Source organism: Oenanthe melanoleuca, chromosome 5, assembly GCF_029582105.1.
Source record: "Oenanthe melanoleuca isolate GR-GAL-2019-014 chromosome 5, OMel1.0, whole genome shotgun sequence".
Lineage (NCBI taxonomy): Eukaryota > Metazoa > Chordata > Aves > Passeriformes > Muscicapidae > Oenanthe > Oenanthe melanoleuca.
Genome location: NC_079339.1, coordinates 8,256,101 through 8,282,085, shown reverse-complemented (window position 1 = coordinate 8,282,085; position 25,985 = coordinate 8,256,101). Strand labels below are relative to the sequence as shown.

The 25,985-nt window shown below is 48.6% G+C and overlaps 2 protein-coding genes and 1 pseudogene across 6 annotated transcripts in view; 1 reads left to right on the top strand and 2 right to left on the bottom strand.

The window, feature by feature from the left end:
* The window catches only part of LOC130253447 (mas-related G-protein coupled receptor member H-like), a 141,206-nt gene that overhangs the window by 114,384 nt on the left and 837 nt on the right, over nt 1-25,985 (bottom strand). The window lies entirely within an intron of this gene.
* Nucleotides 7,362-15,541, top strand: LOC130253597 (mas-related G-protein coupled receptor member B5-like; annotated as a pseudogene).
* Nucleotides 13,223-25,179, bottom strand: LOC130253453 (mas-related G-protein coupled receptor member H-like). 5 transcript variants are annotated; one of them, XM_056492034.1, is made up of 4 exons: nt 24,971-25,179; nt 20,337-24,766; nt 18,752-18,860; nt 13,223-18,506 (listed from the first exon to the last, which is right to left on the bottom strand). In XM_056492034.1, exon 4 carries the CDS (start codon nt 18,394-18,396, stop codon nt 17,476-17,478), a length of 921 nt encoding a protein of 306 aa, XP_056348009.1. In that variant the 5' UTR covers nt 18,397-18,506; nt 18,752-18,860; nt 20,337-24,766; nt 24,971-25,179; the 3' UTR covers nt 13,223-17,475. The 5 variants fall into 5 exon arrangements, with proteins under 5 accessions (XP_056348009.1, XP_056348011.1, XP_056348008.1 ...); XM_056492036.1 differs by having other exon boundaries at nt 20,337-20,425; XM_056492033.1 differs by lacking the exon at nt 24,971-25,179 and having other exon boundaries at nt 20,337-20,437; nt 22,752-23,849.

Genomic DNA, 25,985 nt, shown 5'->3' with positions numbered 1-25,985 from the left:
TTGCATTGAAATCTTTGCTCTTTTGAAGGGAAGCTCAGGTAGGGAGTGGCCTGGATAATCCTGGAACAAGGAAGGCGCTTGGAAGCAGGAAAAATTCATTGGAGAATCATGATCCTTCAGCACTTGGAAGACACCCCCTGGCTGTGGTATTCCTTCCTCAGCAAGATGTTGTACCATGGAGAGTTTCTGCTTTCCAATGGACAGGAAAACAGGAGACAGGAAGAAAAAACCCTCTGAGATGTCAAAGTCTCTCTCTTCTGTAACTTATTAATAATTCCCTTAATTAATGTATTCTTGATCTTTTATCTCATGTGTGTCTTGTGTCTTCAAAGCCTAACTCGCCACTCACAGCTTTCACTCTCACTTTCCTTTCCAGAAGCAGTGGCACCTTGATTTCCCCTGCATTTAAGGCACTGGGAAAAGGAGGGACAACATCCCCCTGGGTAAGAGACGTGGCTGCTGCCCAGGTCTCTCCCAGGAGGAATGAGGAGATCTTGGCACTGTCAACATCATCCCAACCATTGCAGGCACATGCCTTAGGAAGAGCTGTGGTATGAGACAGGGACCTGCCCTGCTCACAGACACGACAGAATCTTTAGAATGGGATAAAATAAGGAAATGAGCCATTTTGGACACTGATAATCAGGGACAAGCTCTGCAGAGAAGCCTGGATGTTGTTTATTCAGCAGATTCTGAGGCCAAAGTTATCACATTGGAAACAGACCGAAAAATAAATGGAAATCAGAGGTAGCATCAGTTACTCCTGCGTGTAGCCAGGTTCAGGAGGTGGTCAAGGCCTTCCTTGGACTTTGATCCTGGAGCACCAGAGGATGGCTCCATTCTGCAGAACACCAGCATAACCCCAAATTTCTGTGCAATTAAATGGTTCAAGTGTCTGCTGATGTGAATTTCCATGTTGAAAGCTCTTTTTGGTCACAGGCACAAGGTATCAGTGGAGGTCACCTTTGACCTGGCAATTTACTCAGAAGGATTTAATTCTGGAATTAAAGAATGTGACAAATTCCCATGGAAAGTACAAGGGAATGTTGCTGTCCCTGCCCAGCTCTGCAGCCCTATCTGGTGTCTCTTCCCATCAGCTGGGAATGCAGGGCTGGCTCTTCTGGACAGAAGGGGAAGGAGGCTCTGTGTGATCCCAACCCCTGTCCTGCCATCCAGAGGCACCAGTACCGCAGGGATTTGGGGAATCACTGCCACTCTGTGCTGGTTGTGTCCCCAGGCCTAAAGGTGTCACATTCATTGCATGCAAGAGATCCCTCAAAACACCAAGAAACTCATCTGGGTATCCAAATGGAGTGGAGTTCATTCCCTGGGGCCCAGCCAATGAGGGTCATTCCATGGGGAACAGAGCTGGAGAACAGCACTGAGCCCAGCTGCACTGGAGCCATGTGGGCACAGCAGGGAGGAGGAAAGCCATGCTCCAATGTGCTCTATGGCAAAGCATCCCTCCTCCATTGCCCCTGGCAATGCCCCTGCTCCCTTCTCCTGCAGGAGTACACCAGCACAGGGAGGGAGATGCTGTGGGTATTTATTTATCAGGTGACTCAAGGAAACCTGTGCCAAGGTCCTTCAGCAGAGCAGTGGAAGGGATCCACAGGTTCAGACCCCTGTGTCCTTGGGGGAATCATTTCTGCATGGAGTGATCTCTTTCTCCTCAAAGGCCCTCTGGAGGGAGTCTCTGATTGACCCCACAGAGCAGGGAATCCAGCACTTCCCTGACAAGAGGTAGAGGAAGTGTTTGAATCTGCTGTGGATGCAGGTGAGCAGGAAAAAGAGCCTGGGGACAACACAGGGAAGCAACCGAGCTGCTGCAGGAAATTGCAGAGGCTGAAGAGGAGAGTAAAAAGCACAATGATGAAGATAACGATGTGTCACCTCTGTGGTTTCTGCTTCCTGGAGCCACACCTGGCCTTGATGATGTTGTTTGTGTGGGAAATGACGACTAGCGCAGCAGAGGAGCAGGATAATGGCATAGATGGAGATGAGAGCTGCTCAGCATTTCTGCTTCTTGTGTGATGGGCACAGAAATGTCAGCACAGGAATAGCAGTGAGGAGAGCAAAACAGACCCTGTCTTGGGCTCTCCACACCACCAGCCACAGGTGCAGAGGAAGTCGGCAGTGGTGGCAGAGTTTGCAGAGCTTGTACATCTCATTGCTGCTGAGCATCAAGCAGAATAGTTTGAACAGAAGCAGCAGATCACTGACAGTGTGCTCTCCAAACCACTAACCACATATGCAGCAATTGGCAGTGGCAACAGAGTTTGCAAAGCTCCGTCATTGCTGCTGAGCATCATCTGGAACAAAGGAAGTCAGTTTTGTCAAAACTTCACTCAAAGAATAGAAGGGATCCTCATTTTCTCTAGGAAACCTCCAGGTTTCTGCCATTTCTCATTTCCCTTTCATTAGGGTTCATTGTCCCTCCACCAACAGAGGGATGCTGGTGGTACTGGTGGCACTGGAATGGTGCCAGTGCTGCCAGTGCTGGTGAAGCATCTGGGTACTTCTCAGAAATAATTGCCTTTCTGGAAAGAGGTCTGGGATCATTGCCAAAACCTGACCTGGGCCCAAGGAAGCACAACTGAGCCATGAATTCCCATTTTTCATTCTAATGCAGGCTCACATAGCCCAAGAGGACAGCAAACAGTCATTTTGTGTTGATTTGGCACAGCCTGGTTTTTTGGTAGCAGGGGAGGGCCCTGAGCTCACAGAGCTGGCTTCTGTGAGAAGCTGCTGGAAGCTTCTACCATGTCCAACAGACCAATTGCTGATGGACATGCTGCTGGCCCAATTAGAGATGTTGCTAACCCCTCTGTGATGACATATTCAAGAAGAATATCCAAGCAGCACACACGCAGTTTTTTCCAGCAGTGATGAGGCACTGCTGCCAGGGCCATCCTGGTGCAGCGTGCAGCAGTGTGCTGCTGTGGCCACCACAATCTCGATGTGGCTCACAGCAAGCCTTGCCTGCCTGGCCACCCTCAGCCAGCCATGCCATGGGCTGAGGGCAGGGGTGGCAGCAGCAGCTTCTCCTTCTCAGTGCCCCGCATGAAGAGAAGTGTTAAATTGCACCAGTGCTGCAGCAGCTGCCACTGCCCACACGGTGACAGCGGGGTCGTCTGGCCAGTGGTGAAAATGTGCTGAGCGATTTCCCATCGTGGAACCTGGGCAAGATCAACCTCTCAGCACTGCAGAATTTTGCAAGAATCTTTGAACTGGTAGAACTTGTTGGGGATGGTTCCTAGGAGCAGCAGTTTTCCTTCTGGTCAGAGAAGAGCGGGAAGTGAGAATGTCAGGGAAAACAACGTGGTGGCACCAAGGTCTATGGAAAAAAGGGGGAAGAAGTGCTCCAAAAGTCACAGCTGAGATTCCTCTGCAAGCTGCAGAAAGGTGTATGATGAAACAAACTGTGCCTCTGTGTTACTGTAAGGGGTTAAGGGGTGGCGAGTGAACACAGTAACATGATCCCTCTTGCACGGTGCAAGGAAGAGCAAGAAAGAGCAATTTATTGAAGAAAGCCATTGTTTTAAATTAAAGAGTTTGTGCAAAACAAAATACAGAAGATTCATTGGTCAGAGAAGGAAACACCTCTTGTCCCAGGCTTTCTCACAGATCCAACAGGTGTTTGTCTTTTGTTATAATTCTTTCTCTTACGTTTACATTAGAGAAAGGTATCTAGCTTGGGAAAAACTCTAGCTGAGCCTGAGAAAGTTAGACAGGAAAAATCCTTTAAGATTTTCCCTGGGCCTGTAGCGGCCACACCCCTGCAGTCCATGAAGTCTCTAGGGGATGCAGAAACACACTTGAAGCCTGTGGGAGAAGTGCTCAAGCAGGTGCATGCCAGAGAAAGCTGTGGGAGACCCGAGTGCAGAGAGAGGACTCCTGCTTCCAGCGAGAAAGAGAGCCCTTGCTTCCAAGCTAGAGCAGCCTACCTTTGGAGGACTGCACCCTATGGAAGAGTGACCCACGCCATAATGGCTTTGAGAAGACTGTTTGTCCATTGGAGGGACTCACGTTGCCACAGTTTTGGCAGGACTGCTGCTCCTGAGATTAGAGCCACACTGGAGAAGTTCATGGAGAACTGTTTTCTGTGGGAGAGACCCCATGACATGGCAGAAAAACTCCTCTACCTGAGCAAACAGAAGAAGACCTCAAGTGATGAACTGGCGAAAAATCCCACGGCCTGTCTCCTTGCACTGTTGGTGGGAAGCAGGGAGGGGCTGGGAGGGAAAAAGGTGTTTTAAAGTTTTATTTTACTTCTCATGATTGTCCTCTGATTCTGTCAATAATAAATTTACTTAATACCCTTAAATTTGAACCTATTTTTTATTCTGAGAATGTTTTTCTCCCAGTCTCATCTCAACTCACGAGTCCTTTGTTAATTTTTCTTTCCCTGCCCTCTGCCCAGCTGAGAGCAAGAGAAGGTGAGTGAACATCTTTTGTGGGTGGCTGTGTTTGTCCAGTGTCAGACCAGGAAATGCTTGAAGCCAGGTTATTAGCATTTGAGCCCACATTACTTACTCCCAATATGATGCACTAAAAGCAACTGGAGAGCAGATTTTGGGATGCTGTGGTCCCACTTCCAGCCCTTCACAAGAGCTCATCCTACTCCTCCTCAATCTTGGGAACACTTGTGGTTGTTTTTACCTGATCTCACCCCTTTCCCAGTAAGGACACCTTCCACTAGGATGGGTTGCTTCAAACCTCATCCAACCTGGCCTGGAACTTTCAGAGATGGGGCAACAACAGTTTCTCTGGCAACCTGTGCCAGGCCTCACCACCTGCACAGGGAAGAATTTCTTCCCAGTATTCCGCCTAGCCCTGTTCTCTGGCTGTGGGAAGCCACTGCCCCTTGTCCTGTCACTTCTGGCCTTTGTCCAGAGGGCCTCTGTAGTTCTTGGAGCTCTTGAGGCTCTGGGAGGGTTTTAAGGACTCCCTGAAGCCTTGCCTCCTCCAGGCTGAACACTGCCAGCTCAGTGACCTCAGGAAAGCCACAGGGATGGGGTTGATGCCCTGTGGAGTCCATGGTGACAAACACAGATGTCACCCTGCCCCTGGAAGGGAGTGGTTGTGCTGAGAACCACAGACTCCCCCTCCCCTTTCAGCTACACCATCTGAGCCCCCTGAGGGAGAGGCCAAAGCAGGGGCAGAGGAAGAATTTCTGAAGGCACAAAACCACGAGCAAGGACATCAGTAAAAACTAGTTTAAATATTAAGCTACAGCAGACCAAAGCACTGTCCCTGTGTTCTGGTTTGACGGACAGGTGTCTGCCAATAAAAGTAGAAGCTTCTCTAAGAAATGGAGAATGTGAACCCCCACCCTCCAAATTATTATAATTTTTGAATCAGGAATTCTCAAGCAGAGATGTGGGGGTAGGAATGACAACTCTTTACTAATATATCTAACCGGACAAACAGAAACAACAGCAGCTATGGAAATTAACAACAAAACAGAACAAATAACCCAGTTCCAGTCCTTTTTTCAGCCACAGACACTCTGCCTGTGTCCGGTCCTGGTGGTGAAAAACCGAGCAGGGCCCGCGCAGCTGCAGAGGGCAGACGGGAGCGGGGAGGCGGCAGCGGCCGCGCTGCGTCCCAGGTGGGAACAGGGTGGAGGAAAGCATCCCTGCTCACCGTTTGGGTCCTGGTGGTCAGCTGTGGTCTCAGAGGTGGGAGGCTGGATGTGGAGCAGATGGCCAGGCAGTGGCTGACTGGAGAAAACCTCGCTCCCTGGCGTTCGGACCGGGTTGGCTGGAAATGAGCAGTCCAGACTTCCCCTCAGACCCCGCTGGCAAGTGAAAAGCCCGGGAGACAGCTCCCACCCACCCCTTTGTCTCGAGCCATGAGGAGCTTCGGTGTACCCTGGCAGGCTTCCTTAGCAGAATAATGGCAAATATTCCCCAAAAGCGGTGGAACAGTAAGGGAACAAACCCCAACCCTCAACACCCTGTGTGTGTGTTTCTGTGTGCTCAGGTATGTGTGACAAAAGGACAGTGAGGGTAAGGATAAAAAGTAAAATGACCTAAAAGCTGTACAGCACTCAAACTTAACAGTACTTCAGTCATACCTTAAACTTAGCACACTCAGCGGGGGAATAACACTTAATCAACATTTAAAATAACTCATGCCTTGTACTTCTTTACAGGCCTGACTCACTTAGATGTCTCAGGCACTAAAACACCTGAGAGCAGCATTGCTCCCACATTTGCCATGGCAGATGCACACGTGTGTGCACACAGACAGACCGAGTGCAGAGTCCCTGTGAGAAATTCTCCTTGGAGGCAGGGAAATGCTCACTGTGGATCCGTTTGCATCTCCTCACTGTGCCAAGGGCTGAGCCTCGAGCAGTGGGGGGGATCGGCCCAGGACCCGTCGGTGTTCAGGGATCACCCGAGGGCAGCAAACGGGAGAGATCCCGGCTGGGAGAGGCCCCACTGCCAGGGAGGTTCTGGTCAGAGCTGCTGGGGCCCAGGAGAGCTCCAATGGTCTTATTTTGGTCCATTCTTTACAGGGCCCCAAGAGATGGGCTTCAGTCACTGCCATATTTAACCCTGGCCACACTTTTGGCTGGCAACTTTCTGTGAAAGTGTGAGAACAGGGATGTTGTACCATTCAGGAAAGTGAAATAATTTCCAAGGCTGTCCATAAACCCAGGAAGTCATTGGACAGCAGCGTTTTCTGGGAGCAGAAAGTGTTTCTGATGAGCTGCCGAGGAGCTGAGCCCAGGGGCTGCTCTTCAAGGCTGATGACTCAGGAGCATTTCTCAGATCCCACTGGAGCCTGGAAAGGGGGAGGGTATGCACCATCACAGGGAGGGTGATATTGTGGATATTTATTCATCAGGTGGCTCCAGGAATCTTTCACCCACTGTCCCAGGCTCCCTCAGCAGTGCAGCAGGAGGAATCAACAGGTTTAGAGCACAGCTTCCATGGCAGGATCATTGATGCCAGCAGGGTTTTCTTCTGGCTCCTCAAAGATCTCCTGGAGGGAGAGCTGGAGGGACTCCACAGAGCAGTGCCTCCAGCAGCTCCCTGCCAAGAAGTAGATGAAGGGTTTGATGCTGCTGTGGATGCAGGTGAGCAGGAAAGCCACCTGGGGAAAAAAAAAAGGTATAGTTGAACTCCTGAAGTAATTTCCAGAGGCTGAGGTGTAAAGTGAAGAGCACAGTGAGGCAGGTAACAATGTTGAGCCTCTTGGGTTGCTGCTGGTGGGAGCCAGGCATGACCATATTGAAAAGGACTCTGCCAGAAATGAGTGTGAAGGGAGCACAGGGGAGGAGGTTCAAGGCATACATGGACATGAGAGACACTCAGCAGTGCTGGGATAGACGGGAAGCACACAGGACAATGACTGTGGAAACGACAGTGATGACAGTGATGGAGAATGCCCAGAGCAGGGCACACACCACCATCAACAGGTGCTGGGGACAGATGCAGCAGTGCCCGAGCGGGCAGTGGATGGACCTGCACCTCTGGATGCTGATGAATGTCAGCAGGTACAGCCCCAGGCTGCAGGACACCATTGACAGCCAGAAGACCAACAGGACATACTGCAAGAGCATGATGGCAGAGCAGGACATGTCTTCTTGCAGGAAAAGCAGACTGGAGGGGACCAGAAAGAGGAGGAAGAGGAAGTCAAAGAAGTCAAGATGAGAATGTAAAGGGTGGTGCTGTTCCTGGATAAACAACGGGAGCCGAGGAGCCAAAGGACAGCCCCGTTCCCAGCCAGCCCACAGAGGCAGATGAGCAGTGTCACACTGTGCATGGCCACATCAGTGACATCTATCTCACAGAGATCGTCTCCTTCAGTGGGTGAGGCAGGAGATGGGGACACGGTGGTCACATCCAAGGATGGACAATGGGCAGGCAGTGGGATGTGGCCCCTGGCTGTGGTCAGAGTGGATGGGAGTCAGTGCTTGGAGAATCCAGGGATGGGCTATACGGCTCCTGAGCAGCTTCCTGCAGTGAGAAGAATTGAGACGGGAGGAGTGAGATGTGCAGGGGAGAAGGACAGTTGAAATTGTGGGGTGGGAGAGGGAAGTGGGAGGATTAGGCCATTTTGCAGAAAAGGCAGAAGGGAAGCTTAGGGCAGAGGAAGGAGCACCTGAGGAGGGCACTGCGGTCACCAGGAGAGGATGGCAGGAACAGAGCAGCTGCTGGAGGTGAGAAAGTTGGGGTAAGGAGGAAGGAAACCATTCCAATGACCTATTCCCTTTGGGGCAGCAGCAGCAAAGGGGGTCTGTGCAGATCAGCAGTGCTTCCTGGTACCTCTTGCTCTTTTGGGATCCATGTCCTAAAGTTGTTCCTCCCAGGTCAGTAACACGAAGAAGGAGAAAATATCCAGATCACCAGGAGCTCCCCATTCCCGTCCCTCTGGCTCCTCTCTGTGTTCTGTCCATGTGTTCTTCTCCCAGACTCACTGGAATCACGGGGGAGTTAGGAATTACATCTTTATCTAAGTCACAGTTTCACTTCCTCAGAGTTACTTGTCTTGGAGTAATTTTTTTTTTTTTTTTTGGTGGGGGGAGGGGGTTGAGGTATTTTTTTGGGGGGGGGGCATTGTTTTGTTTTGTTTTGTTTTGTTTTGTTTTGTTTTGTTGTTTTTTTGGTTTCTTTTTTTTTTTTTTTTTTTGGTGTTTTTTTTTTGTTTTTTTTTTGGTTTTTTTTGCTATAAAGGAACTATTTTTCAAAAGCTCCTAATTAAATATTTGCAAATGTCTCCTCACTTCCTCCAGACTAGTAACATTCCTTCCCTGTACAATGTCTATCCTCCAACTGCCTTCGCCCTCCCAAGAAGTTTCTACCATTCCTCATTTTTCTTCCCTGAGGGTTTGTGGAAGGGGCTGACATCTGGTTTGTAAGCCAGAGAGAATTAATTGATAAGGCCTACTTCTTAAAGGAATTTTACCAAGGTTGTTGGCATGGAGATAGAGAAGAGAAGAAGGTGATAAGCAAGAAGAAAACAGCAGCTGGAAAGAGTATTTTTAAACAAGTTATGTGAAAGCTAGTTGATAACACTAGTGGAGACTGCTTTGCACCAATGAATGTTGTGTTGATCTGTTGTAACCAATGAATAAAGTGTAAACTTTGTGGAGTGTATAGAAGACAGCATGCTGTTCTAATAAAAAGGGAAGGAAGCCTTCTGAAGTTATGACGAGTCCCTTTGTGTGTTATGTCCATCTCAACTGCAACAAGAGGTCACTGTCCCTCCTGCAGCAGAGGGATGCTGGTGGTGCTGGTGGCACTGGAATGCTGACAGTGCTGGTAGTGCTGACAGTCAGAAACAACTCTCATACTGGGAAGAGCTCCAGAATCATTGCCAAAACCCTGCCTGACTCAAGAAAGCACAGCTGAAACAAGAACTCCAAGAACTCCAAGAACTCCAAGAACTCCAAGAACTCCAAGAACTCCAAGAACTCCAAGAAATCCAAGCTAAGATTTTTTGTAATTCTACTGCAGGCTCACATGGCCCAAGAAAAGAACAATAAGTTGCTTGCAGCAAGGTTAGCAGCACTTAGAGAACACATTAATTACTGTCAATCCCCTTGATGATGCAATGAAAGCTACTAGAGACCAGATGTTGGGGTGCTGTGATCCTCTTTCCAGCCCTTCACTGGAGCTTTTCCTCCCCTTCCTCAGACGTGGAAGAATTGTGGTTGTTTTTACCTGACCCCATCACTCTGGGCAACCTGTGCTGGAGCCTCAGCACCCTCACAGGGAAGGATTTCTTCCTAATATCCAATCTGAACCCACCCTCTCTCAGTGGGAAGCCATTTCCCCTTGTCCTGTCACTCCATGCCCTTGTCCAAAGTCCCTCTCTAACTCTCCAGAAGCCTCTTTAGCTCATGGATTATGAATTGTTTGCACTTGAAAGGATTAACCAGGTTCAGGGATGTGAGATTCCATAGTTGGAGACACAAACACAGTGTCAGCAGGGAAGAGAGGTGACAGTTCTGGTGTCAGGGCCACCACACGTGCCAGTTTCCAGCAGGAGCATCCCAGATCCCTGAGGCATGTCAGCCTGGGTAGGAATCATCTTACCTCAGCTTTCCAGGAATTCCTTGGAATTCACTGTAGGCTGCTGTCTGACTGCCAGGATAGTGTAGAAGATGACTCAGATGAAACCTGCAACTTTATAGGGGTTGTAGCCTTGAGAGCAGCTTTGATTCACCTCCTCCCAGAAGAAATGACATTACCAAAATCCTAAATCATCCTCTGCTGTGTGCCTGTTCTGCAGCTGATGCACAGATTTTATTCTTCCATGCATGCTCTTGGAAACTGTGTGGTCAATGCCCATACCACTGAAATTGTGGCTGGATGGCAATTAAGACAATTAAGTAATTTTTCTTTTCTCTGGGCCTCATTCCTTTTGAAGGTGATTGATGTCTATTCAGATGAGCAGGTAACTACTTTGGACATGTTGGTGATAGAACACATGCATAACTTCTCCCTAGGTTAGTAAATCAGCTAGGCTTCATCATTGCACACTCAGCTAAAGATCTTTACCTAGAAACTTTTAGAAATTGCCTCTGCACATGTAAATCTTCAAAGCAGTATCACTCTGCTAGGGATTAAATTTCACTTCATTTAATCTCAGAATTTTTAGCATAAAAATGAGGGGCCATATTCCCCCTTCTTTTGTTTTTTAATGTGTCTCTCATTATTGAACATGAAGGCAACATAAAAAGCATAAAAAGCATAAAAAATCTTGCAATTTAAATAAACAGATTTTTACAGAAGTTAGCTCCATGCAAACTTCACATTACTCATCTCTATATCAAAAGAATTGCATCTTATAATTCAAATGAATGTATTTTAAGAGATCTTAAAACTAATTTCACTGAAATTTAACATTACTTAGATAAAATAAAAGTACACATAAGAGAACTTAAAGTTAATATTGCTGAATTGATCGTAACAGAACTTCAATTGAATAACACTTAAATTTAACTTTGCTTAGTCTAATACTTAATCTTAACAGAAATTAACTTCACAGTACTTAACCTTAACAGAATCTCAATTCATTTTGACTCTATCATTACAAAAAGTTACTGGAAAATTGTCATACAGCAGTTAAATATGCAGGTAAACAACTGTATTGAGACAGTAGCAACATTTATTGCAGGAATTCAACTGCTGAAGCTTTTTTAAGGATGCTTGTACAATAGATTTGAGTTTGGCCTAATAAAAGTAATGGGATATAAATATTGAAGGCTAAAGCAATGAATTTTACACAAGTAACTTGGTTAGGTTAATGGGTTTGTAAGACTGATCCTTGCATACAAACAGTTACAAAATTTAGGGTTCCGTTTATTCTAAAGAGTAAGCTACTATTTACAGTATTTGTGGTCCTTTAATATACTTAAATGTGGCATGGAAGAATAATTACACTTGAATTACTAAATAGCTGTACCGAAAGTTTCACAATAAAAAACTTGTTAAAACTATGGAGTAAAAGGCAAGAAACTGGTAATACAACAGTTTGGCTGGGGTGAGGTGTCCCTCATTGATCTGTATCAAGTGGTGGCCTTCATAGCTAAGGCTGTTTCCCCCAGTGCCTGGAAGCACCTGGGGCACTTCAGCAAGGGCCCTTTGTGAGGGCCATTTAGCCTGAGAGGTAATAGTAACTCAGCTCCTGTGTCTTTGAGACTGGGTATCTTTTGTCATTTTAATGTCAGGGTACATTGACATGTGGAGCATTGCTCTAATGTAGGCTGTACCAAACATACCTGGGGTGTTATGCATATGTTGCCCTGGTGGTCTGAAAACTCCTGTGGGCAGCAAATGCACAGACGAATCAATTATCGTGACTGTGCCGGAGGTTGCCAGTCCAGTCCAGTGCTCCCTGGTGTGGCCAGTTGTAGATCGGCGACCAGCCAAGGCTGCTTGTGGTGGCTGGGCTGGGGATTGCTCTGGTCCCCTCTGGTTTGCAAGCCCCACAGATTTCATAAGCAAATTTCTAAACTCTTTTTCCACTGAGCATCAAAAATGACGTCCTGAGTTTGGGTTAACAGTAAGTTCTCCAGTCCCTTTAAATCATGAGGTGTCATAAGATGAGTTGACAACGTAGACTGTAAAAGATTAGAAAAGTAGGGAGATCCCAGCCAGTGTTCTGCTGCCATGCAGCATAGTTCCTTAATTTCTGAATAAGCGAGGCATTCCCACCTTGGTGTATTTCCCCTGGCGCTGTGAAACAATTTTTGCTGCAATATCAATATCCCCCTCCTTCAGAGCCTTTTCCTTTAATGGCACTCAGTTTTCATGGGGGTCAGGAGGGAATAAGTCAGGCTCAGCATCTGGATGTATTGGTCCCAGGTCAAGGGGGTGCTGTCCTCCTCGCTGCTACAGTCACAGTCGATAATATAGGCTGCTAACGACTGTGAGAGAGGATGCCTTCCCGGAGGGGTTGACAGCTGTGGTTGCTCTCCAGTATGAGGAATGCCAGTTTCAAGTGGGCAGGGAGAGTCAGAGCAGGGCAGGGGGCCAGCAGCATCCACAGAGGATACAGCCTGAGACTGCTCTTGCTTTTTCAGTGTTTCAAAAATCACCCTCCAGGCTGGGAACATACACATTGCCTGCCCATGCCTCATAGTAGCCATATCATAGAGCTTAATGCCAACCTTGTCCAGTAGTGGAGGGTAAAAATAGAAGAAACAGTGATTTAGGGAAACATGCATGACACCCATTGTAAAAGTGACTTATGGTTGTGCTTTAGGATGGGGGAGCCATGCTTGCTCTTCTTGGCCAGCATGGTTTTATTATCGTCTCTCTCCTCAGACATGTTCTGTCCCATATTTCAGTTCCCTGGCTCACCTGCACGTTGCAGCAGCACAGGTGATTGTGGGCCCAGATGCCGTTCTCTCACCAACACCATCAGTTCCCGGGGCTCGCCGATTGCCACTAGGTAGGCCGGTCCTTCTCCTCACAGGGGCCCCACTTATCGACAATGAGAGAGGGGGACATTCGGAGTTGTGATCAGAAGCCAAATTTCCTATGAGCTACATATGCTTATATACTGTTTTAGGAAGGCTAGTAATTTTTACTACATTGCTTGGGTTAACATCACACAGACAAACTTAAACATTTTACAACATTTCTACTTGATTCAATCTTCCCTGTTGCCAGTTTTGATCCAATCTTCTTGCTCTGTTCTTGCCAAGACATCTTGGTTATCAAACCGCTGTTATAAATTACTCACCAAAATCAGGTAGGTCAATCAATGAGGCAATTTATTAGTCCATTGGTAAGGAAGGGACAAGCAGCGCTGGGGACACGGGGAGTCTGCGCTGCGCCAACACGACCGTCTCACCTTTGGTCACTGCCCCTGCAGTTTCTTGGTGGGCAGTGACATGCCCACTGTGCTGGGGTACAAGTCTGAGCAAGCCCTAAATGTTAGCCAGCCCTCAAGCAGCAGTGGCCACAAGCCCCCACAGGGTCTGAACAAAGCTCGAACATGTTGTCAGGTTACACTCCTCGCAAGCAGGCAGCAGCAGCGACAAGTCTGCTCATGTCCACATGAGCCCACGTTTTCCTTATACATGAAAGTGGATACAATTCATAGTTATAGTGACAAAATAATAATAAAATCATTAGATTTTCCTATGTCTTATGTCCATGCTTTACTTTGGATTCAGTATTCTTGTATATATTGATCCCATGATGTATTTTCATAATGAGACAAATCACTATGTAACATCTCACACTGCTTATGTTAAATAAAACCACAGTACTCTCTCTCCTAGCTCCCACATCTCCTGTTCCTCATTGCCTGCAGAAAGTCAAGAGCAGATCAGAAGCAGAGCCCTGATCCCGTCACAGGCTCTGCAATAGTTCCTGACTGTAAGAGCCCTGGAGAACAGGAGCCAGCACGGAGAACAGGGGGTGGGCAGGAGCTGGGACAGACCCCGTGCTGGATGCTGCTCGGGCTCATCCTGTGGGCTTTGCTCCCCTTTCCCAAGTGTCCATTGCAGGGAACCTCTGAAGATCCCAACCCAGGGACAGCAGCTGGTGTGTGTGAGGTGATGAGAGTGCCCTCCAGTGAAGTTCTCCAGGCTGTGAGGGGAAACAAGTCAGTGTCTTTTTCAGATTAATCAGTGCCACCTCCTTGTGTGGAAACTCATCATCCCTGGTTTATTTCAGGGAATTGCTGTATGTAGGGTACTAAAAGCTATCAACCTTGTGGAAAAATGGAGGGAATATTGAAATGAGTGTCCTGCTGAAGGAATCCAGCAGCTCAGTGATATCAGCTAACACCTGAGAATCCATGCCAAATCCTTCCCAAAGCCATTTGTTCTATGATAGCTCCACGGGCAATTCTTTCCTTCTCCAATGGTTTTCCTCCTCCAGCTGAGTCCTGTCCACAGCCAGGAAGGAGGTATCTCCCAGGCTTTGGTGCCAGGCTCGCCAGACCAGTCTCCCACATCCTGCTTGCCATCTGTCCTGTCCCTTGCCTCTCCCTGTGCGGCTCCACATGGAAATTGCAGGTAGGAAAAGATGGGAAAAGCCACATCTGGTGGACAGCAAGGTTTCTATAGTGTCTCTGTTTTTAACCCTGCAGCTGTGTGAGGGGAAGGAGAAGCAGCAGAGGTGTCACAATTGTGAACACATTGTCCTCTGCTGTGGAGGGACCCAGCCCTGCCAGCTGGAGGCAGCCCGGTGGGGAGGCATCCAACGAGAGCTGGAATGAGGAGAATCACTCCAACTGGACCCACTGGAGCAAAGTCCCTGTCACCCTGCTGCTGCTGTTCCTGTGTGGAATGGTGGGGAACAGAGCTGTGCTCTGGCTCCTCTGCTTCCACAGCTGCAGGAACCTCAACACCATCTGTGTGCTCACCCTGGCCATGGCTGACTTCACCTTCCTGCTCTCCATCACCATCACCCTGGGGGTATTTCTGTCCCTGAGAGCTTCTGCCACCAGCTGGGCCCATGACAGGGCTGTGACAGCTGGGCTGAATGTCACCATCCTCTTGGCTTTCCCTGCTGGTATCTGCTCTCTGACAGCCTTCAGTGCTGTGACAGCTCTGTTTGTCCTCCAGTGTCCTGCTGGCCCTGCCACTGCTCCCAGCACTTCCCACTGCTCCTTGCTGCTCACTGTTACCCTCTGTTTCCACCCTTCAGTGCTTATGGCCTTGGTTCTGAGCTACCTCTTCTCCATGCCCACCCTGACCTGTTCTGGCCTCACGCTGCTGCCCAGGCTCCTGTGCTGTTCATGGAAACAGCTTCCATGGGAGCTCTGTGCCCTGCTTCTGCTGCCTGTCATCTCCTTGCCCTTTTTCACTGCTTGATTTGGGTACTGGCTCTTGCTGAGGACATTTGACTTCTCTGTCTTTCCCCTCAGCACCTCTCTCCCGCTCTCCTGTGCCAACAGCAGTGCCCATCCTCTGATTTACTTCCTGGCTGGGAGATGTGCAGAGGAATTCACCCTCTCTATTAGTGCTGCCTTCCAGAGGGCTTTTGAGGATGTGTCAGAGCCAGGGAATAGGGACAGCACTGTGGAATCATTATCAAGTGGTTTCATCATGAAATAGTCATTATAATATAGACCCATATAATACCCAGAGTTGGAAGGGACCCACAAGGATCATGGAGTTCAGTTCCTGACCCTGCACAGGACATCCCAACAATCCTACCCTATACCTGAGAGCACTGTCCAAAAGCTCCTTGATGTCTGTCAGGCTGGTGCTGAGTGCTGCAGGGGAACTCCTGCCTGGAGTGGGTTCTGGATGACAAGAGGAATAATCATGGAATGGTTTGAGTTGGAAGGAACCTTAGACATTGTCGCATTCCAGCCCTTCTGCCATGGGAAGGAACACCCAGGAAACCTCTTACTTTGAAATCTTTGCACTTTTGAAAGGAAGCTCTCATAGAGGGTGGCCGAAGTCACACTGGAGACAATGAATGTGCTTGGAAGTAGAAAAAGTACATTGGAGGATAATAATCCTTCTGAACTTGCCTTGGGAGACACTCTCTGGCAGAGTTGTTCTTTCCTTGACAAGGGGTAGTACCTTGGAAAGTTTCTGCTTTCCAGTGGAGAGGATAATGGGAGACAGGAAGAAAAAACCCTCTCAAATGTCAAAGTCTATCTCTTCTGTTAATTATTAACAACTCTTTTAATAAATGCTTTTGCAATGTTTAATCTCATGTGTGTCTTGTGTCTCTAAAGTCTGACTTAGTACCCAAGGCTTTCACTCACCCTTTCCTTTCCAGAAGCAGTGGCATCTTTGTTTCTCCTGGATTTAAGGCAGTGGGAAAAGGAGGCACAACTTCCCTCTGGGTAGGAGATGTGGCTGCTGCCCAGGTCTCTCCCAGGAGGAATGAGGAGATCTTGGCACTGTCACATCAACCCTCTCATTGCAGGCACGTGTCTTAGGGAGAGTTCTGGTATGAGACAGGTACCTGCCCTCCCAACAGAATGTCAGAATCTTTAGAATGGGATAAAAAAAGGGAAATGAGCCACTTTGGTCACTGTTCACCAGGGACCTGCAGAGAAGCCTGGATGTTGTTTAATCAACAAATTCTGAGGACAGAATTATCACAGTGGAAACACATCAAAAAAATAAACCAAAATTTGACACACGGGTATTAACAAAATGACAAAGATGGATTTTGGCTGAAGCTCTGTGCAGAGTCCTTGTTCAGCTCCTTCTGACGATGGGCAGGTTTAGGATGGAGGTGGTCAAGGGCTTCCTTGGACTTTGATGTAGGGGAACCAGAGAATGGCCCCATTCTGCAGAACAGCAGCATAACCCCAAATTTCTGTGCCATTAAATAGTCCAAGAATCTGCTGATGTGAATTTCCATGCTTAAAGCTCTTTTTTGGTCACAGGCACAAGGCTTCAGTGGAGGTCACACTGGAGCCTGCACTTTACTCAGAGGGATTTAATTCTGGAATTAAGGAATGTGACAAATTCACACTGAAAGTACAAGGGAATGTTGCTGTCCCTGCCCATCTCTGCAGCCCTACCTGGTGTCTCTTCCCATCAGCTGGGTATGCAGGGTTAGCTCTGGAGGACAGAAGGGGAAGCAGGCTCCGTGTGATCCCAACCCCTCTCCTGCCATCCAGAGGCACCAGCACAGCAGGCATTTGGGAAATAACCGCCCTGTGGTGGTGTGTCCCTGTTCCTTAACATGTCACATTCTTTGCAGGCAAGAGATCCCTCAAAACACCATGAAACTCATCTGGTTGATCAATGGGGATGGAGTTCATTCCCTGGGACTGAAGCAATGAGGGTCATTCCATGTGGAATAGAGCTGGGCACAGCAGTGAGGAGGAAAGCCATGCTCCAATGTGCTCTATGGCAAAGCATCCCTCCCACATTGCCCCTGGCAATGCCCCTGCTCCCTACTCCTGCAGGAATACACCAGCGCAGGGAGGGTGATGCTGTGGGTATTTAATAATCGGGCAACTCAAGGAAACCTGTGCTGAGGTCCTTCAGCAGAGCAGTAGAAAGGATCAACAGGCTTAGACCACAGTATCTGTGTTGGCATCATTTCTGCAGGCAGTTATTTCTTCCTTCTCCTCAAAGACCCTCTGGAGGGAGAGCTGGAGGGACTCCATGGAGCAGGGACTCCAGCACCTCCCTGCCAAGAAGTAGATGAAGGGTTTGATGCTGCTGTGGATGCAGGTGAGTAGGAAAACAACCTGGGTGGGCACTAGGAAATATCCAAGGTGCTGCAGGAAATTCCACATGCTGAGGAGGATAGTTAAGAGCACAACAACGGAGATAGTGATGTGTCGCTTCTTGTCTTGCTGTTTCTTAGAGCCACAAGTGGCCTTGATGATGTCAATTGTGCGGGATATGAACATGGTGGCAACAAAGAGGAGCAGGATGATGGTGTAGATGGAGATGAGAGCTGCCCTGCACTGCTCCTGCTCGTGGGATGGGCACAGGGATGCCAGAGTGGGAATGACAGTGAAGAGAGCAAAGAAGGCCCAGTCTCGGACACTGATCACCACCCACAGCAGGCGCTCGGGAGGTCTGCAGCGGCAGTAGAGTTCGCATTGTTTGAGCACATAGAACAGACTGCTGAGCCGCGTCAGCCGGTGCAGGCCCCAGTTGAAGGAGATCACTGACAGCTGGAAAAGGAAGCTCACGTATGTCAGGGGCATGACAGGAGAGCAGGACATGTCCTCCACCAGGAAGAGGAAAGCAGAGGGCACCATTAAGAGAAGGAAGAGGAAGTCGATGAAAGACAGCTGAAAGATGGCAGAGTTCCGGGCTCTCAGTCTGAGGAGCCAGAGGACAGCCCCGTTCCCAGACAGCCCACAGAGGCAGATGAGCAGTGTCACACTGTGTATGGCCACATCAGTGACATCTATCTCACAGAGATCGTCTCCTTCAGTGGGTGAGGCAGGAGATGGGGACACGGTGGTCACCTCCATGGATGGACACTGGGCAGGCAGTGGGAGGTGGCTCCTGGCTGTGGTCTGAGTGGATGGGAGTCAGTGGTTGGAGAATCCACGGATGGACCATGGGGCTCCTGAGCAGCTCCCTGCAGTGAGAAGGATTCAGAGGAGAGGAGTGTGATGTGCAAGGGAGGAGGGTGGTGGAAATGATGGGGTGAGAAAGAGAAATGGGAGGGTTGGGCTGTTCAGCAGGGGATGTGGAAGGGAAACTTTGGGAAAGGAGGGAGGACCTGGGGAGGGCACTCTGGTCACCAGGAGAGGGTGGCAGGAACAGAGCTGCTGCTGGAGGAGAGGAAGGTGGGGGAGGGAGGAAGGAAAACATTCCACTGACCTGTTCACTGTGGGGCAGCAGCAGGCACAGGAGGTCTGTGCAGATCAGCAGTGCTTCCTGGTACCTCTTGCTCCTTTGGGATCTATGTCCAGAAGTTCCTCCTAGGTCACTAACATGAAGAAGGAGAAAGTGTCCAGATCACCAAGAGCTCCATTCCTATCCTGCTGAGTCTCTCTGTGCCCTGTTCCTCTGTTGTTTCCCAAAGACTCGGTAGAGTCACAGGAGAGTCAGAAGTTGCATCTTTCTCTATGTCAGAGTTTCACTTCCTCAGAGTTATTTATCTTGGGTTTTCTGCTACAGAGGAAGTAACTTTTTTCAAAAGCTCTAAATGAAATATTTTGCAAATGGCTCCTCATTTCCTCCTGATGGGAAATATTCCTTCCCTGCAGAATGTCCTATTCTGCAACTGCCTTCCTTCTCCCAAAAGGTTTTTAACATTCCTTGATTCTCTCCTTTTAGGGGTCATTGTCCTTCCAGCAGCAGAGAGATGCTGGTGGTGCTAATGGCACTGGAGTCCTGGCAGTGCTGGGGCGGCAGCTCGGTGCTGCTCAGAAGTAACTCATATTCCAGGAAGTGCTCCGGGATCATTGCCAAAACTTCCCCTGCACCCAAAAGAAGCACAACTGGGCTGCTCCGTATCCTGTCCCATCCCATCCCATCCCATCCCATCCCATCCCATCCCATCCCATCCCATCCCATCCCATCCCATCCCATCCCATCCCATCGATTTCCCAGATGGCAGCCACACTCCCACTCTGAGTGTGCCCTGTCAGGCTCTGCTTTCCTCTGGGTTTGCCAGCATCCACACCCCTTCCAAGCCCTTCTACCCTCTCCTGACCCCTCCAACCTGCTCTGACACCCCAGAACCCACCCAGGGCTGCTTGTTTTCCCCTGACAGCCCCACTGCTTCCAGTTCCACCTGGGACCCCAGCAGTGTCTCTGCTCCTCCTGGTCATAGGGTTCTAGAACCCAGGAGGGAGGAGGAAAGCCCAGCTCCAGTGTGCTCACAGGATGATAAATGTGGCTGGAGCCAGAGCAGAAACACATAAGGGGATCTGCAGTGGTTTTGGGGCAAGTTCTGTAACAAGAAGCAAGAGCACAGGGCCAGATGAAAAGTTCAAGGCAGGTTCACCTTTAATATCACAGCACTCAGTGAATTCAACCACCAGAGACCCCTCTGAATGATCCTCCAGCATCATAAAAGTATTTCCAGTAGGAAGCTGACACATGAAAATAAATTCTAGGAAAATGATGCTTATGTGTTAGATAAAAACTTTTTAACATCTATGTGTGGTTATAATGGATAAAACCCCTGCTGTAAAGTCTCACCACACACACACACATCAGGAAGAGATCATTCTGTATGTCCTGTGCCAGTAAGGAATCCCTGCTTCTGAACGTTTCCCATTGCGTTAGAAAGTTTATTTCAGCCAATTTCAATGTCAAGATACAGATGGGATGCACAGGACAGAGGAGTGGGGACGTGGGGAGGGCACTGTGGTCACCAGGAGAGGATGTCAGGAACAGAGCAGCTGCTGGAGGAGAGGAAGATGGGGAAGGGGAGGAAGGAAAACATTCCACTGACCTAATTAGTGTGGCGCAGCAGCAGGCACAGGGGGTCTGTGCAGATCAGCAGTGCTTCCTGGTACCTCTTGCTTCTTTGGGATCCATGTCCTAAAGCAGCTCCTCCCAGGTCAGTGACATGAAGGAGAAAGTACTCAGATCACCAGGAGCTCTCAATTCCCATCCTGCTGGATCTCCCTGTGCCCTGTCCCGCTGTTGGTCCCCAAGGCATGGTGGGGTTATAAGGCAAGCAGAAGTGGTTTTACCACTCTGGCTATGTTAGAGTTGCACTCTCTCCGTGTGGGAAGTTAGGTCTTAAGTTTAGTGCAGAAAGCGATCTTTCCAAATGAATTACAGCTGTACTGATTACCAAGAAGGTGAAACAGCCTTGCCTGCTCAATGAGGCTGGTTATTTTATAAAAGAGTGGGTTATCTGGCCACTAGTTGTAGTTAGTGTGTGGGTCTCAGTGTTTGTTGGCTGCACTGTGAGCAGGTAAGTGGTCACAGAAGGGACTGGTAAGGTAGGAAGGTGCTGTGTGAGGGACAGACAGGGTCAGGTGGCTGGGTAAGGGACAGATTGGGGTTAGCCAGTCACGTTGAAGGGAAATTGTGAAAAAGAAAAAAGGTATCAGACCTGTGGGGAGCTGCCTGTAAGAAAAAGAGTCAGTAATGTGTGGAGTTGTCTGAGTGAAGTCCACTGAGAGAAGGCAGGAAAAGTTTATAATAAGTGACTGGTGGTGATGCCAGTCCAGTCTATCCTGACATAATTACTACATAGTGGTGACTCCAATGTAATGATCAGGACTTGTGCTGTAGGGTGAGGTACAGCCAGAGATGGAGCCCAGTGAAGCTGAGACCAGCAGGGAAGCTGCTGGTCTGGACCTGATTGATTTTGGCACCTGGAGGGATGGTTATTCAGGTGAGCCACTGGGAACAGACTGTTTTATCTATATGAAAAACTTTGGGGAAAAAAAGAAAAAAAGGTGTTAAAAAAAAGATGCAAGTACTGCCTTTAGTGCTAGAGTATGGAAAGAAGTTAGGGAAAGACTGTGGGATGTGGCATCCAAAGGGGACAAGGCAGCTACAAATTTGGTTACCACCTGGAAATTACCCTATGAGACTTTAAAGGAATGGAAACAGTGCAGGAGGCAAAAGAAGAATCAAAGTAAGGAATTGAAATTAAGGGGGAAGAACAGAATAATGAGGTTCAGCTTGAGAATGTGCCTGTCCCTGAAGTAGAGCCTGCTTGAGCTGCTTCTGTGTCCCCAAAAAGGCTGAATTAAGGGCCAAGTCAAAATATGTTTCTCCCAGACAGGAGTTCATTAAAGTAACTTCACAAAAGCAACAAAGCTGAAAAAGGTACAACTGAAGTATTTATGTGGTTGTTATGCTACTATAAACATTCACTTTGGGTAATGAAATTGGAATAATTTGGTTATACATGAGGAGCAACTTAAGTAATAAGAAAAAACTCTTGGCTCTGTGGAAAGGTAAATATCTGATCAATCTAAAAAAACCCTATGATAATCTACAGCATGCAGGCAGCTATCTCTTATATAAGAACTTGGTGAAAGAAACAGCCATAAAGCAAAACTAGGAAAACTACTTGGAATATTTGAGAACTAGGATTTGAAGTATATGTCCTTATTGTAATGTGTTGCCCAAAACAATTGTATAACTGTAGTCTGAAGAGAAAAATGTCAACATGTCCTTATTGCAAACAATTGTATAAGTGTTAGTCTGAGGTGAAATATGTGAACATGTCATAATGGCAATTTACCTTAAATAAAAAAGGGGCAATTTGTGGGAAGAGAGGTTGAAAGGATAGTCCAGAAGGCAATCTCTCCCAATGAATTACAGCTGTACTCATTACTGAGAGTGGAGAGATCTGTGCCTGCCCAATGAGTTTGGGTGTTATAAAAGTGGGCTAGCTGGCTGCTAGTTGCAGTTTGAGTTAGAGAGTCTGCTGCAGTTTGGGATGGAGCCTGCTGGCTGTGCTGTGAGGAGGTAAGGAACAGATAAGGTAAGAAGATGCTGTGTGAGGCACAGGCAGGGTAAGGCAGCCAGGAAAGTGACAGGTTGGGGTTAGCCAGTCATGCAGAGAGGAGAGAAGGAGTCAGAGCTGTGTGGTGCTGCCTGTAAGAAAAGGAGTCAGTGCTGTGTGAAGCTGCCTATGAGGGAAGGAGTCAGAGGTGCCTGAGAGAAGTCCTCTGAGAGAAGGCATGGGAAGTTTTCTAATAAAGGACTGGTGATGATGCCAATCTGGTCTGTCTTGACTTGATTACTACATTAGAGCTCACATTACTAACTCCCAATACCCTTGATGATGTAATAAAAGCAACTGGGGACCAGATTTTGGGGTGCTGTGCTCCCACTACCAGCTCCTTCACCAGAGCTCATCCTTCTTAGTCTTGAGAGCACTTGTGGTTGTTTTTACCTGATCTCAGCCTTTTCCCAGCAGGGACACCTTCCATTAGGCCAGGCTGCTTCAAACCCCATCCAACATGGTCTGGAGCACTTCCAGAGATGGGGTGGCTTAAATGGAAAATGGCTTAAAAAGATTACAGCACTCAAACTTAACAGTACTTCAGTTATACCTTAAACTTATCACAATCAACAGAGGAATAACACTTAACATCATTTAACATAACTTATGCCTTGTACTTCTTTACAGGCCTGACTCACTCAGATGTCTCAGGTACTAAAACACCTGAGAGCAGCATTGCTCCCACATTTGCCATGGCAGATGTACACGTGTGTGCACACAGACAGAGCCAGTGCAGAGTCCCTGTGAGAAATTCCCCTTGGAGGCAGGGAAATGCTCACTGTGGATCCGTTTGCATCTCCTCACTGTGCCAAGGGCTGAGCCTCGAGCAGTGGGGGGATCGGCCCAGGACCGTCGGTGTTCAGGGATCACCCGAGGGCAGCAAACGGGAGAGATCCTGGCTGGGAGAGGCCCCACTCCCAGGGAGGTTCTGGTCAGCACTACTGGGGCTCAGGGGAGCTCCAAGTCTCCTTTTGGACTCTTCTTTACAGGGCCCCAAGGGATGGGCTTCAGTCACAATCAAGTTTCATCCTGGCCACACTTTGGGCTGGCAACTTTCTGGGAAAGTGTGAGAACAGGGATGTAGTACCATTCAGGGAAGTGAAATAATTTCCAAGGCTGTCCATAAAACTCAGGAAATTGTTGGATAGCAGCATTTTCTGGGAGCAGAGGGTGTTTCTGATGAGCTGCAGATGAGCTGAGCCCAGGGGCTGCTCCTCAAGGCTGATGCCTCAGGAGCATTTCTCAGATCCCAATATAGCTTGGGAAGGGGGAGGGTATGCACCATCACAGGGAGGGTGATATTGTGGATATTTATTCATCAGGTGGCTCCAGGAATCTTTCACCCACTGTCCCAGGCTCCCTCAGCAGTGCAGAAGGAGGAATCAACAGGTTCAGAGCACAGCTTCCATGGCAGGATCATTGATGCCAGCAGGGTTTTCTTCTGGCTCCTCAAAGATCCCCTGGAGGGAGAGCTGGAGGGATTCCATAGAGCAGTGCTTCCAGCACCTCCCTACCAAGAAGTAGATGAAGGGTTTGATGGTGCTGTGGATGCAGGTGAGCAGGAAAGCCACGTGGGATGAGAAAATAGTATAGCCAAACTCCTGCAGTAAATTCCTGAGGCTGAATGGCAGAGTGAGGAGCACAATGAAGCAGATAACAATGTCAAGCCTCTTAGGTTGCTGCTGGTGGGAGCCAGACGTGATCTTAATGTAGAGCATTGTGCTGGAAATGAGAATGAAGGGAACACAGAGGAGGAGGTTGAAGGTGTACCTGGAGATGAGACACGCCTAGCAGTGCTCAGATAGCTGGGATACACAAAGGGAGGCTACTGTGGCAAAGAGAGAGATGACAGAGATGGAGAGTGCCCAGAGCAGGGCACAAACCACCTTCAAGAGGTGCTGGGGACGGTGGCAGCAGTGCCAGATCGGGCAGTGGATGGACCTGCACCTCTGGATGCTGATGAATGTCAGCAGATGTAGGACACCAGACACAGCTGGAAAAGCAACCACACATATAGCAAGGGCATGATGACAGAGCAGGACACATCCTCCAACAGGAAAAGCAGACTGGAGGGGATCAGAATGAAGAGGAAGTCCATAACAGTCAGAATGAGGATGTAATGGGTGGGGCTGTTCCCAGACACATGGAGGGAGCTGAGGAGTCAGAGGACAGCCCCGTTCCCAGCCAGCCCACAGAGGCAGATGAGCAGTGCCACACTGTACATGGCCACATCAGTGACATCTATCTCACCTCAGTGAGTGAGGCAGGAGATAGAGACACAATGGTCACCTCCATCGATGGACAGTGGGCAGGCAGTGGGATGTGGCCCCTGGCTGTGGTCAGAGTGGATGGGAGTCAGTGGCTGGAGAATCCAGGGATGGATCATGCAGCTCCTCAGATACTCCCTGCAGTGGGAAGGATTCGGTGGGGAGGAGTGAGATGAGCAGGGAAGGAAGTCGGGAGTTGGGAAGGATGTGGAAGGAAAGCACAGGGCAGAGAAGGAGGGACCTGGGGAGGGCACTGTGGTCACCAGGAGAGGGTGGCAGGAACAGAGCAGCTGCTGGAGGAGAGGAAGATGGGGTAGGGAGGAAGGAAATCATTCCACTGACCTGTTCACTGTGGGGCAGCAGCAGGCAAAGGGGTTCTGTGCAGATCAGTGGTGCTTCCTGGTACCTCTTGATCCTTTGGGATCTATGTCCTAAAGCAGCTTCTCTCAGGTCAGTAACATGAAGAAGGAGAAAGTTCCCCAATCACGTCCTGCTCTCTGCCCTGTCCCACTTTTGCTCCCCCAGACTCAGTGGAGTCACAGGAGAGTAGGAAATTGCATCTTTGTCTACGTTACTGTTTCACGTCCTCAGAGATATTTATCTCGGTTTTTTTTTTTGGGGTGGGGGGGAGGAAGGGCTGGGGTTTTTTTTTTTGTTTTTTTTGCTACAGAGGAAGTGACTTTTGTCAAAAGCTCCAAATGAAGTATTTTGCAAATGGCTCCTCATTTCCCTCTGATTAGAAACATTCCTTCCCGTAATAATGTCCCATTCTCCAACAGCTTTCCCTCTCGACAGTTTTCTACAATTCCTCATTTCTCTTCCTTGAGGGGTCATTGTCCCTCCAGTAGCAGAGGGATGGGGATAGTGCTGGGGGCCCTGTAATGCTGGCAGGAAGCTGGGTGCTGCTCAGAAGTAACTCTCATTCCGGGAAGAGCTCCAGGACTCCAGGATCATTGCCAAAGCCTCCCCGGGGCCCAAGGAAGCACAACTGAGCTCTCCTCTCCCTCTCCCCTCCTCTCCCATGTTGATCAGGGTTTAAGTTAGATAAAAAATAGGTTAATGATTATTAGAAGCTTGACCTAGAGATAACAGAGGTATTGTTTCCAATTGTGAGCTTGTTTCAGTTTTGTTTATGAAACGGGATGGAGTAAGTGAACCGTTGTAAGAACAGATTGAAACCAGTAGAACAGTGGCTAACACCTGGACTGTGTACCAATCCATCACAAAGCAGGGGACCTTGGACTGTGCCAGAGAGTCACGGAGACCTGATGAAGACTTTCCTTACTTCATCTTTCAAGACCACTGACCCAATTCAAGAGAAGAACTGTGCACACCTTACGGACGATTATCCTCACTT